The 13,088-nt window shown below is 35.3% G+C and overlaps 1 protein-coding gene across 2 annotated transcripts in view; it reads left to right on the top strand.

The window, feature by feature from the left end:
• Zfp91 (ZFP91 zinc finger protein, atypical E3 ubiquitin ligase) overlaps positions 1-13,088 on the top strand; it is a 45,183-nt gene that overhangs the window by 5,995 nt on the left and 26,100 nt on the right. For both annotated transcript variants that reach the window (XM_047516954.1, XM_047516953.1), the window contains exon 2: positions 409-437. In XM_047516954.1, coding sequence (XP_047372910.1) covers positions 409-437 — 29 coding nt within the window. The remainder of the gene's footprint in view (positions 1-408; positions 438-13,088) is intronic.

Below are 13,088 nucleotides of genomic sequence, written 5' to 3'. Positions count from 1 at the left end.
GACATTCATTGCTTTCTATAACCTCTTAACAGAACAAAATTACCAGTATTTTCTTCATATTAATCTGTTTATAATTAAAAAGTAAAATATATTTTGAGATATACTTTAGTTCTGTGCTGTCAGGTATGATAGCCACTTACTACTGTTTACATTAGTCAAAATTAAAAATTCCGTTCCTTAGTCACACTAGCTGTTTTAAGTGTTCAGTAGACCTGTACAACTGACATGTTAGACAGTGCAGATGCAGAATATTTCCATCACTGCTGAAAGTTAGATTTCACTGTTGTGCAGAACTGCTTTAGATGCTTTCTGTATCACTCTGGAGATAAACCTAAAAGAGATAAATATGTGTGTTCTCAGGAAATGTGCAAGATTGCTCATTTAATGTGTGATTCTTATTTCTTTCAGATGTGTAGAAAAAATAACAACTGATAAAGGTAAGGCTTGGTCATTCATTCTTGTATATGTATAGATGACACTGACTGCATTATAATCTGTTAGAAAGTAGAATAAGCTCCAGCCTGATTCAAAATATTTATTCGGTAAAATAGTAATGGAGTTGATTGAGCCTATTCAGATCACATCAACCAAATTTAGATAGTAAAATATCCTGACAGTATTTAGAAACTCAGCCATGAGGAATCATAATTTGATGGCAGTTTTTTTATGATTTTTAAAACTATTGAGCCTTTTTAAATAAAAGAGGGAAATGATACACAATATACAGAATAAAGCTTAGACAAAGTCTATCCTGGTGGAGACTCAAATTGTAATTTCTGTTTGAAAAATGCAGAAGGAAAATGTTTTAAGAGTTCAACCTGGTGAATGATTAAGTAAAGTTATTAGGTCATTTCTGTATGGTGCTTTAGCCAATGAGATATGTTTATTGAATGTAGTTTTCTGTTTATCTGATTTATGAAGGGAAGCTGATGTTTATTTTTATTTGCTTCCTTGCACACACATACATAGGCATATGTATTTGGGCAGAAATATTACATACTAGACAAAGTTTTGTGTAGAAAGCTTTGCATGATTGTTTTGTCTACCAAGTTTTTTTGTTGTTGTTGTTGTTACTGTTGCTATTTCTTGGAACATAGCTGTTATGTCTGCCTAGAATAGAAGGTCTTATGTTCAGAGTTCATTTTATAGATTTTTATGATATGAATGAAATGAAGGGGCAGTTCACAGTCAAGTACCAGAGCAGATTTTTTTAAAAAACAACATGCCTTTATCAGAGCTAAAATTAGTTTGTGTCTAAAGAACATCTAAAGAAATTACTCTAGGTTGACCTGAGGAAAACTTGGAGCATGTGGTAGAAATTTTGAACCCCTTTTTGTAGATAAATGATCTTTGTGTAGATAATATTAAACCAGAAATTGGCATGTGTTTGGTTGTGCCTCTGTGGAAAGATTAAAACTTTATTCTGGGTAATTGAGTCTCAGAATCTTATCTCACTTTGATCACTAGTTAAGTGCTCTGGTTCTGTGTACTGTTCAGCTCCCATCTCCATATCTTCATTGGTTCACCTGTGAAGAGCAGCTGCTCGACCCTGCAGACAGTAGATAGGTGCCTGAGACCTGTATCTTAACAGCACAGTAGAGATGAATGGAAAGTCAGTAAGGCTCTAGCACTCACTCTTGCCTGTACTATTTGATACTTACAGTTCACCTCAAGTCCTCTATGTCATTTAGATTCTCAAAGTGTTACCTGTTGACCCTGGCATAGTCTTCCTATTCAGTCCGCTCAATTTTTTGTTCATTTACATTTCAAAGACTGAAATTTTGAAAACCTTGAACAGGTTTTGTTATTTTCTAGAGGTTATGACTCTTATTAATTTTGAAAAGATATTTTAAGGATTGTTTTTACTCTTATTTGCTCCAAACAACCAGAAAGATATGCTTTCCTTGAGTTGAAGAGAAGAACCTTTGACGTGTTTCAACAAGTAAACAATATTGCATGTACAAAGAAAGCGACTTTCCTTGTTGCAAAGTGCTACATTCATTTTTAAAACTGAAGAAATAATAAAGAATCATTATCATTAGTTTCTGTTCCTAATACATGTATTTAACTTTGGTAGGTGTGTATAAAACAAATATATAGGTACTTTGCTAAGTAGTGGTTTTTAAATTTATTTTTAAAAGTATAAGGGAAGGGCTGGAGAGATAGCTCAGTTGATAGAGTACTTGCCTTACAAGCACAAGGCCCTGGGTTCCATCCCCAGCACCGCAAAAAAAAAAAAAGAAGAAAAAAAAGTATAAGGGAAATTAAATCAAAGCAAAACAGTATAATAAAATATTCAGAGTTGGAGTTAAGAGGCGTAATTTAGATAAGATGGTAAAGGAAGACTTCTTTGAGGAGATGTCATTTGAGTTCGCACCTAAGTGTATATAGATAGATACATGGATGAGAATATTCCACACAGAGGAAATACAAAAGGAAAAGGATTAAAACTTGAAAGCTTAGTTAACGTTGTCAGGATTATCTGTGTTGGTGGAACTTCCAAGAATATTAGCAGAAATCTCAGGAGGTAGAGGCCTAGTTTGTTTGTAATTTGGCTTTATGTTTTCATTTCTTTTCTCTATTTTGAACCAATACTGTACTTACAATAATAAAGTAAAAGGATGGTTTATCTAAATGTCGCTTATTAGCATCCCTGCTAATTCCTTTTACTAGACATAAAACCTGATTGTTTTTCTCTCCTGTTGGAGTCTTAGTGAATAATAGTTAAAATTGCTTTAGAGCCAACGTAAAAATTGTAGACTATAATACTTTAATGTTTACTAATTGATGTTTTAGTTGTTTCATGGAATAATTGTCAATACTGCAGAGTTAAGTAAATGTGGGCAATGTTTGAGTCTTAATGTTAGATAGAATATACTGTAGGTTTTCTCAGGAATTTTTTTTAAGTACTCTGCAGTGTAAATACCAAAATATACAGCAATTACCCAATTTATTATGAACGCTCTCTAAAGAATATCTCATAAAACCAGTTTATGGAAAGCATATTTTGGAGTACTTGTTGCTTGAAAATTTTACTATTTTAAACTTCAGGACTCACCTTTTATTCAGAATACTTCTACTGTTTTCAGTTACTCTTGTTACAGAGAGGTGACCCTTGACAAAAAGTTATTTAGTAATCAGATGAATCCATAACATCTGGAAACGAGATTTATTAGAACAATTTAACTCTTAACTGTGTTACCTCGTTTATTATAATCAGCAAAATATATGTAATTATTACCATATATTAGCTTGTTTTGATTCTTGTCCTTCTGCCCCAGATCACATCCTCATATATTTGTTTTACATTAATTCTGTTTAATTTATAGATTATCATCTCTTCATTCCCTGCCATTATGACCATCACCACCCTTCCTCATTCTGGGGTTTGAAGTACAGAGGTGCTTTACCACTGAGCTACATCCCCATCCCTTTTCATTTTTTATTTTGATCAGTCTCCATAAGTTGACAAAGCCAAGCCTTGAACTTGGGATCCTCCCGCCTTAGCTTCCTGAATAGCTAGGATCTTAGGGATTCACCAGTATGCCTGGCTACTCGGTTTTTTAAAAATTAGAATCAGTTGATATTCAACACTTTTTGTAATTGTAATTTCAGTAGAGTACTTCATTTTTACTCTTCGAATGCATTTTACTGTTTCTTGTCCTTTAAGATCAGTCTCCTGTATCACATGGTTCTCTGGTTGACTTGAAATTTCACAACGTAATATTGTTTCTTCTATCCTATAAAGGTATATCTCATTTCCAGTATTGTTAAACAATATTGCATTATTCCTAAATTCATAGAACAGGCACTCCAGTATTTTTTTTATCTCATTCCAGTGAGAAAATCTCACTTTTGCACTTTTACCTTTTGGGTTTTTGTACAAAATAAGATGTGCAGATATACTCAGGACATGGTCTTCACAATTCTTGAGTAATTTTGAATCTCCTTAATGACCTTGTTTTTCTAGTTAAAATAAAATGCTGTCAATTTTGAATATAAAAGAACTGTGAAAGGAGTCTTTTTGTGAGAAAGGGTGTATATAAATCCAGTCCCAACCCTTAAATGTGCTGTTTGTTTTAATTGACACATCTCTTTTACATATTAAATTACACTCTTCTAAAGTGAGCTTAAAAGGAAAAAAAAAAAAAATTCTCCTCCTGGTTTCTTTTAATACTGCTTAATGCATCAGTATTAATAATTAAAAATGGAGTTTCTTATTATGGAAAACAAAAGCAAATTGGGTGTAATGTTAGACATATACAGAGTAGTTTAGCCAGATTTTATAAACTCAGAGCTCTGACAGTACACTAGATAGGTGTTGGGTTTGTCCTTCCTTATGAGCCCTTTATCTTAAGCAGGAATCATGTTATTTCTCAGGATGAGAATGAGCTTAGACATCTTACTCCTTGCTAGGGAATGGCACAGTCATTTAGTCTGCTTTCTAGTTCAGACTTCCAAATCTCCTGTATATCTTACTCTTGTAAATCCTTAGAAGTAAAGACACATATTCATGTGGATTATGGTAGAAAACTTTTTCAGTTTATTTCAATTATGGAACATTTTGTCAGTCAGATAAATGGGTCTTTCACAAAAATATTTATAACAAGTTGCCCATTACAGTTCAACTTTTATAGGAGCCATCTCTGACACAGGTATCTTTATTCTGCTACACATAGTAATTATATTAAGATGCCTTTTCTAGTAAACTTCCCTTGAGAGTTACAGCAGCAGCATGCCTTGATGGAAGAAAACAGAAGTAAGGGAAACCTAACGTCCTAGGTGGAGCAATTCATATCCAGCCCATAAGAATGCAAAACCCCTAAGAAAGACTTATCTGCACATGAAGACAAAACATTATCCTCATACTAAGATGATCTGAATGGACAAGACCTTCTCACAAAAAGGAATCAACTGATTTAATGACCCCTGATCTTTTATATCCAAGAGTCATCAAACTCCTCTGAATTAAAACTAGCCAGGTTAGTCTAACTACATTCAGGCAAAGGCCCCTTCAGCATCAGTGCAGTTAATTCTCTTAGAGCAAAACTGTTTTCTGCCTCCCTGTTTCATTAAACCTGACTAGCTTCTTTGATTCTGAACTCCCAGCTTGTAACCTGTTTGTTGATTTGTTTGTTAACTTTGCTTCTTTGGCAGTTTATAAATCCTACTGTTTTCTTTACTATAATCTTCACTAAATTTCAGTATTATTTATTGCTATATTTTTAAAAACATCTAAAAATTTAGTGACTTAAAGTACAAAGTTTACTACCTTATTTGCACTGTTTCTTCTCCTCAGTGGTCTTTCAGTCTAGACTTTTTCATGTTATGGAGGTCTTGGGAGTATTCCAAAATGCAGCAGGCAATTGCTACAAGGCTTTTGCCACCCCATAGGATGTAAGAAACATGTTTTTTTAAATCGCTTTTTTTTATTTGCAACAAAAATTAGAAAATTGGGGTTACAGAATTTAAAAAAGAAATAGTACAGTTTACAGTGGGATTTACAATAGTATAACCAATATGAAATGCTGTTAAGAATACACCTTGGAGAAAGGACAATATCTTCAGTAGATTATGCATCCACATGCAGAAGAAACAAACTTGACCACTTTCTCATCAGTTATAAAAATTAACTCAAATGTGGATTAGAGACACTTAAATAAGACCTGAAACTACTAGAAGGAAATGAAGGGGCAGCATTTTAGAACATTTGTATGGCCCAGGATTTTGTGGACAAGACCCCTCCCCCAAAGGACAGAAAACAGAAGCAAAAATAGAAAAATGGAATTTTATCAAACTGAAATGTTTCTATACAACAAAGAAAATTAAAAAACAGAGTGAAGAGATAACCTACAGAATTGGAAAAAATATTTTCCAACTGTTCTTTTGATAAAGGGTTGTCCCGAGTTAAAAAATTTTAATAAAAACCACACAAGTAATCCAATTAAAAATAGCTAAATAATCCGAATAAATCAAAAGAAAAAATGCAAATGGCGAAGAAATACGTGAAAAGAATACTATCATTGCCATGAGGGAAATGCAAATCAAACTATACAGTTCCCTGGCAGTTATCAAAGAAATAACAAACGATGGCAAGGATGTGGAGAACAGAGAACCATTGCCTACTGTTGGTGAGAATGTAAATATATAGGTATTATGGAAAATAGTATGATGATTTCTCAAAAAACTAAAAATGATAATAATATCGTGTAGTGGCCAGAAAGTAAATATGTGCTCAAGCAAGTAAGCCACTAAGCTGCAACAATGAGGATGTATCAGCTAACCCAGGAGCCAACTGAAAGAGCTCAAATGCTAATGCCTAGAACACTGTAGGTAATAATAATAATAATAGTAATTAATAATAATGGACTACAATGCAAAGATTAAATATCTCATTCTATATTGATATAAATTGAACAAATACACAAGTGTGGTAAGAAAAGAAAAATCTCCCAGGAAGAAGAAATTTAGATAATGGGTGTAGATTTTTTGCCTTCAAGGAGATGAAACATAAGTCCCTCCATACTTGACTCCTTCCAGAGTTCAGTATGGAAAGAAGCAAACTAAGAAAAACTGTGTAGTGGACAGTTCTCATGAGTGTCACCTTGTCCATTGAGCATAAACAGTGTGTTATAGCATATACCTTTGATGATATGAGAATTCTACTTTACCTCTAGGTTCTTCCTCATAAAAATTGATAACCACAGTCCAGTGACAAGAAAAACAAAGACAAATTTCAGTTAAGGGATCCTGTATAAATTATTTGACCAGTATTCTACAAAATAGTCAAGGTCTTTGAAAACCAGGGAAGTGTAAACAATACTACCAAAAGTCCTGTGAGGAACTATGAAGACAATTAATGTGCTCTTTTGGGTGAGATTCTGGAACAGGAAAAGGACAAGTAAGGAAACTAACAGTACTATTAAAATAGCCAAGAAAAGGAACCTGAGTGTCTTCTCAGCTGATGAGTGGGTAGACAAAATGTACATAGATACGATGGAATACTATTCAGCTATAAAGTATGAAATCCTGTCATTGTGACAACATGAATGGAACTGCATGTTGCAGCATGGAAGGACGAGTACCACATGATCTTGCACATGTGGATTCTGAAGTTGATACCATGAAAGATGAGAACAGGATGGTCGAACAGAGGCTAGGGAGTATGAAGGATGGGGAAAAGTTAATCAGTGGCTTCTAAGTTACAGTTAGATGTAAGAAGTTCTGGCATGCTGTTGCACAGTAGAGGAACAGAAGATAACAGTTACATAACTGTGTGTTCAAAAAATGGTGGAAGAATTTGGGTTATTTTTGTCCTACAGAAATATGTCCGAGTAGATATGTTTAACCTAATTTAACATTATACAGTATATGTGTATATTGAAACATCACATGGTATCCCATTAAAATATATAAATTCAGTATTTTGGAAAGTAAGGAATTCTGAATGAATGAAATGTGAACTCTTGTCAATGAAAAAAGGTTTATGAAATACTTAGGGATTAAAAAATTGGAAGACCTGTTCACAAAGAGTACGTAATATTGCTGAGTGAAATTAAAGACCTAAGTAAATGGAGCATAGTGTCTCATTCATTAGTTTAAAAACAATTGTTTAGATGTCATTTCTCCTTAGATTGCTTTATAAGTATAATAATAATTCTAAGCAGAATTCCAATAGACCTTTTTTGTGCAGAGTTTTGACTTTAAAAACTCGAAAGGATTTTGGAGACTCCCATGAGTATAATGAACTCAATTTTGAAAACCATGAGCTTAAACTAAATACTATTCCCACTGTTTTTTAATAGTGGGATTGATAAAGAGGAAGAGGTGAATAGATATTTGGTGAGTATCCAGCCATAGCTATTATGCATATATTTTATCTATAATTTGTTTAACCATTTACTGAATTGACATTTTTATTTCCTGAGGGTATCAGATTTAAGAAACTGTTAAAGTATAACCTACATATTCAAAAATGCACAAAAGTTGTTAGCCTTGTGGGTATTCACGGAGTGAGCGCAGTCATGTAACCATCACCCAGCTTAAGACATAGAATGTGATCAGCATCCTAGAATTTCCATTGTGCCCCTTTCAAGTTAACCACCACCAAGTATAACCACCATTCCAACTTTGAACAGCACAAATTAGTTTTCCCAGTTTTCGAATTTTATGTAAATAAAGCACCATGTACTTTTTTGTCTTGTACTGTGTTGTAGATGTTTTTGTTGTTGCTATATGGCATTTCATTATGGGAATGTTTCAGTTTATTAATCCATTTTACCATAAATGGGCATTTGGATAGTTTTCATTTAGTCTTTATAATTAGACCATTTTAATGCAACTTCTGAGATAAAGAACATATAAACCACTCATTTCAAATATACAATTTAATGATTCTGGTAAATTTTCTGAGTTATCATCACAATCACATTTTAGAATGTTTCTTCACCTGATTAGTGTCCTCCTTGCCTATTAAGAGTCAATCCCTATTTTCAACCCTGTTCCCAGACAACCATTAGTCTACTTTCTATATTGATTTGTTTTTCTGGGCACTGTACTTGTGCTTAACAATGTTCTATATTGCATATGTAAAGCATTAAGTGCAGGACTCATTTGTACCATGGTCTGTTGGGGTAAGGACAAATCAGATTGCCTCTATGGTGTATGTGGTCCGTATGTAATGAACCTGCCAAGCGTTGGCTGACTTGATTAACCAGGGAATGGTGCCTTACTAAGGACTCAGTATTGGTTTCTGTTGCTGTCAGTTGGCTTGACAGTGACTATAGCCAGGTCAGCTGTGGTGTGATTCACTGTGGATTTGGTTTTCAGCAGTCTCAGCTCTGTAGCTGTAGGAACTAAGTATTTCTTTCAGAGCAGATATAGCAGCTTTCTGGTTATTCAGGTGGTGCTTGAGCTGGGAATTTTAGTCCTTGAGCACATTCTTTTCTTTCCCTATTTTGTGTTTCTTAGTTAAGAGCCAGCAACCAGTCTCATTATAATCATTAGTTTGACCACAGTGTTCTAAGGTATCAAATCATGATTACCAAAACCTTACCTGATAGAAGTATTTGATAAGGAAGTTCCTTTGGTGATACTTTGCCTGTCTTTTTGTCACATCATTCTGTGAACTATCAGTGCTCCCTTTATTCTTGGAAATGGAATTATTAGTGTCTTTAAATCTAAATCAGATTAGAGAACTAATTCTAAAAACCCATGATCCCTTCAGGAAAACTCATCCTTAAATTCTCTTCATCTAGAACCACTCTCAGTATTTCTCAGGTTCTCCAGAGAAGCAACCAATAATAGGATATAGAAGATGCCTTTTAAGGAGTTGGCTCAGACATTTATAGGGACTGTCAAGTTAAAAATTTATAGGGAATGTTTCTTCTGTATTTTAGTTATTGTGAGTAAAACTGAAATGAACATGGGAGTGAAAAATATTACTTATGCATACCTACTTTAATTCCTTTGGACATATACCCAGAAGTGAGATTGCTAGATCACATTGTAATTCTATTGTTTTTTGGAGAATCTCCATACTGTTTTTTCAAAATAGCTGTACTAATTTACATTTCCACATTAGTGTACAGGTTCCCTTTTATCCATATCCTCACTAATACTCTGTTTGACAGTAGTTATCCTAATAGTGTGAAGTGATACCTCCTGAGTTTAATTTATATTTCCTTGATGTTTAGGGTCGCTTAACCGTTGTTTCTTAAAGTGTGTGTGTACATGTGTGTATTCAGTGGAATACAGCCTTTAAAAGAAGAAATGCTCATTTGACAATGTGAATAGAACTGAAAGTTATGTTAAGTGAAATAAGCCAGATGCAGAAAGGTGTACCATACAAGCTCACTTTAAATGTGGATTCTAAGTCCATTTCATGGAAACGGGCTAAGGAAGTTACCGGAGGCTAGGAAGGAGAAGAATGAAGAAAGTGAGATGTTAATCAAGGGTTCATAGTTTCAGACTAGAAAAAAGACATTTTAATGATAAATTCTGCACACAGTGACCACAGTAAATAATAATGACTTTAATATTTGAGAATTTCTGAAATTGATTTTAATGGTCTTAAAACACACAAAGAAATGACAAGTTGATGAGGTGGCAGATGTATTAGTTTGGGTGAATCTTTTTAGTATATACACAATCCAGACACCATATTGTACCTGTTTTGAATGAAACTCTTCTAGTTTCTCCATCACTTTATCAGCTAGCCACTGAAGGCCAGGACAGAACAGCACCAGCATAGGATCTGTTGACATCAGAGACCTCGGTGGCTTTGCCTTTTCACAGATCTTCTGGCAGTCATGACTTCAGTGATACATCCGCAAAGCAAAAGTTTGAGACCACGTCTGGAGAGGCGGCGTACCTGGAGATCACACAGAGAAGGTAGCACAGTCAGGGAGAAAGAAAGAACGGACAGTCAGCAGTAGGTGTTAGGGAATGGAGTGTGAATCACTTTAATTTCATGGGTGAATGCCTGAAAGTGGGGAGCCCAGACTGCTAGGCAGGAGAGATGCCTCTGTAAGTTCCTATCCCTGCCTGTTCACTCAGGCCATTTGGGTGCGATTTAAAACTGGAACCTGTCAGGAGTGAAAACCCTGCCTCGGTACAAGGAAGCTGAATCTGCAGAGTGGGTGCTGAGGCGACACAAGGTCATAGACAGTCTCCTCGCCTGTAAGTAGACGTGGATCAGGTAATAGTTGGCATTGCAGCTTTGAGTATAGAATCCAGAGGGCTGGAAATGGTTTCTGTTGCAGTCTTGAATTTCTTCATGAAATCTCAGTCTCTGTTTTTTAAGGCCTTTGACTGATCGATACTAGTGTTTGACCAAACGCTGGGCACTGGAGCCTAGCCATATTAACATACTTACTATTAAAATTCATATTCTTAAATTTTTGACAGATTTTATCTTTACTTTTTGATAAATTTGGTACCTCTGCTTTCCATATGCCTTAATTTTATGTTTGATATTTCTTATCCCTTTGTTTTGTCCTACTTTCTCAAGAGATGTTTTCAGCTTAATTTCAAATCTTCCAAGTTTTAATTTTTGCTCTTATATATTTTTAGATTTCCAAAAGAGTTTTGTTTTGTTTGATTTTGACTTTTTAGTGTGCTTTGTTAAGTAGTATACTCTTCTGATATGGTTTGAATATCTCCTCCAAGACTCATGTTGAAATTTCATTACCAATCACCTTTATATTGGAACAAGTCAGGTAGGAGGTGATTAGGTCATGAGGGCAGTGCCCTTCTGAATTTATCAGAGCTTTTATCACTCTGAGTGGCTTTGTTATAAAAGCAAGTTTGCCTTCCTCTGCTCTCTCTTACTCTCCTCTTGCTGTCACCATGTTATGTCCTTCAGTATGTTATGCAGGAAGAAGGATGCAAGGTCTGTCATCCTTGTATTGGACTTCCCAACCTCCAGAACTGTGAAAAGTAAAAGTAATTTAATAATGACCAGTCTGTGGTATTTCATTACAACAATATGAAATAATGAAATAATCTTAAGACATTTTCTAATGATGTCTTAACCTCCCATCAGAGGATGCATTTATACATTTGTTCCCTGACTTTCTTCTGAGTTTTGTTTTGTTTTGTTTTGTTTTTTCTCCCATTTATTTACTCTTGTCTTGTATGTGTGTATGGTGCTGTGCTGGGAATTGAACCCAGGGCCTTGCATATGCTAGGCAAGGGCTCTACCACTGAGCTAGTCTTCAGTCCCTGTTTAGTCTTTCTTATTACAGATGTTCCTCAAGCTTCTGGTTCTGAGGTTAATAGAGATAACAAACTGACTTTCTTCTGTACTCTACAGCACAGATCACTTAATTCAGTTCTGACACTCAGTTTAACTCTAATATTAACTGCCTGAAGATAGCATTAGATCCCACAGCTCCACAAAACTGCCGCTAACTTCTGATGCTATTATCAAGCCCCAGGTTATTTTACCTGTGCTTCTGACCACTGTGAAAAGGAGTTTCCACATCCCCTTCCTTGGGTTAAACTGAATTGCAAGAACAGCTTGCAGAACTCAGGGAAACACTTCACTTCAATTCTAAAGGAAATGACAGGATGCAAATGAAGAGATGCATAGGACAAGGAATGTTGAAAGGAGTGGGGAGCTCCCATGCCCTTTGGGTGCAATACTCCAGGCCCTCCATGTGTTCGGCTATCTGGAAGCCCCTTGAACTCAGTTCTTTCAGGTTTTTATGGAAGTTTTATTATGTAGGCTTGGCTGATTAAGCCATTGGCCTTTGATGATCAACTTAACTTCAGCCCCTATTCCCTCCTGGGAGGTTGGTGGGATGAGGCTGAAAAGTCCCAAACTCATCATACCCTATTCTTTCCAGTGACCAACCTCATTCTGAAGCTACTAATGGGCTAAGTACCAGTCAGTTTATTAGTGTATATAGAGAGACCACTCCAGACATTCCAAGGATTTAGGAGTTGTATGCAAGGAAGCAAGGATGAAGACCAATGTGGCATGTGTTTCCCTGGTGTTCCCTGATGTTGTTTTGATATTTGAAGTAGAGTGTTAAAATGCTAATTGGAAGGTGTTAGACTCTTCCCCCCTCCCCCCACCCCTTCAGGGATAATTTGGGAATAACTTCTCTGTGGAGTGGTTCATTTTCTTTAGAGTCTTACATCTCTTGCTAGATAGGGTTGGTGAAATGAGTGCATTTGCTTCCATTTAACTCCCTTTTTTCTCTGATGTTACTTTGCTTCTGCCCTCAACTGGAACTGTTAATGCCAGAGCCCTCCTAAATGGTACAACTCCACCCAAAAGGCAGCATGGGATGAAGAGATTTGGATGTTAAAACTACTTTAAAATTTTTTTCTAACTGTTCTGCTTCTTGATTCTTCCCCACATTTAAGATAGAGATATCTTGTGATTCAACAATTCCTGAACCTTTCTGGAATTGTTTAAAATGTATATGCTTGCTTCTTAAGTTTTTTTTTAATCACTTATTTGATCTTAAAAATCCTTACCCACTATCCTGGATTTGGTCTTCTAAAATTTTGCTGAAATCATACCACTGATATTGTCTCCTTTTGTGTTCCTTTGTGATTGTTAGTCATGATTCCTT

The sequence above is a fragment of the Sciurus carolinensis genome, chromosome 11 (genome assembly GCF_902686445.1).
Source record: "Sciurus carolinensis chromosome 11, mSciCar1.2, whole genome shotgun sequence".
NCBI classification, from domain to species: Eukaryota; Metazoa; Chordata; class Mammalia; order Rodentia; family Sciuridae; genus Sciurus; species Sciurus carolinensis.
The sequence above is the reverse complement of the archived record's forward strand: the minus strand, read 5'-3'. Positions and strand labels throughout refer to the sequence as shown.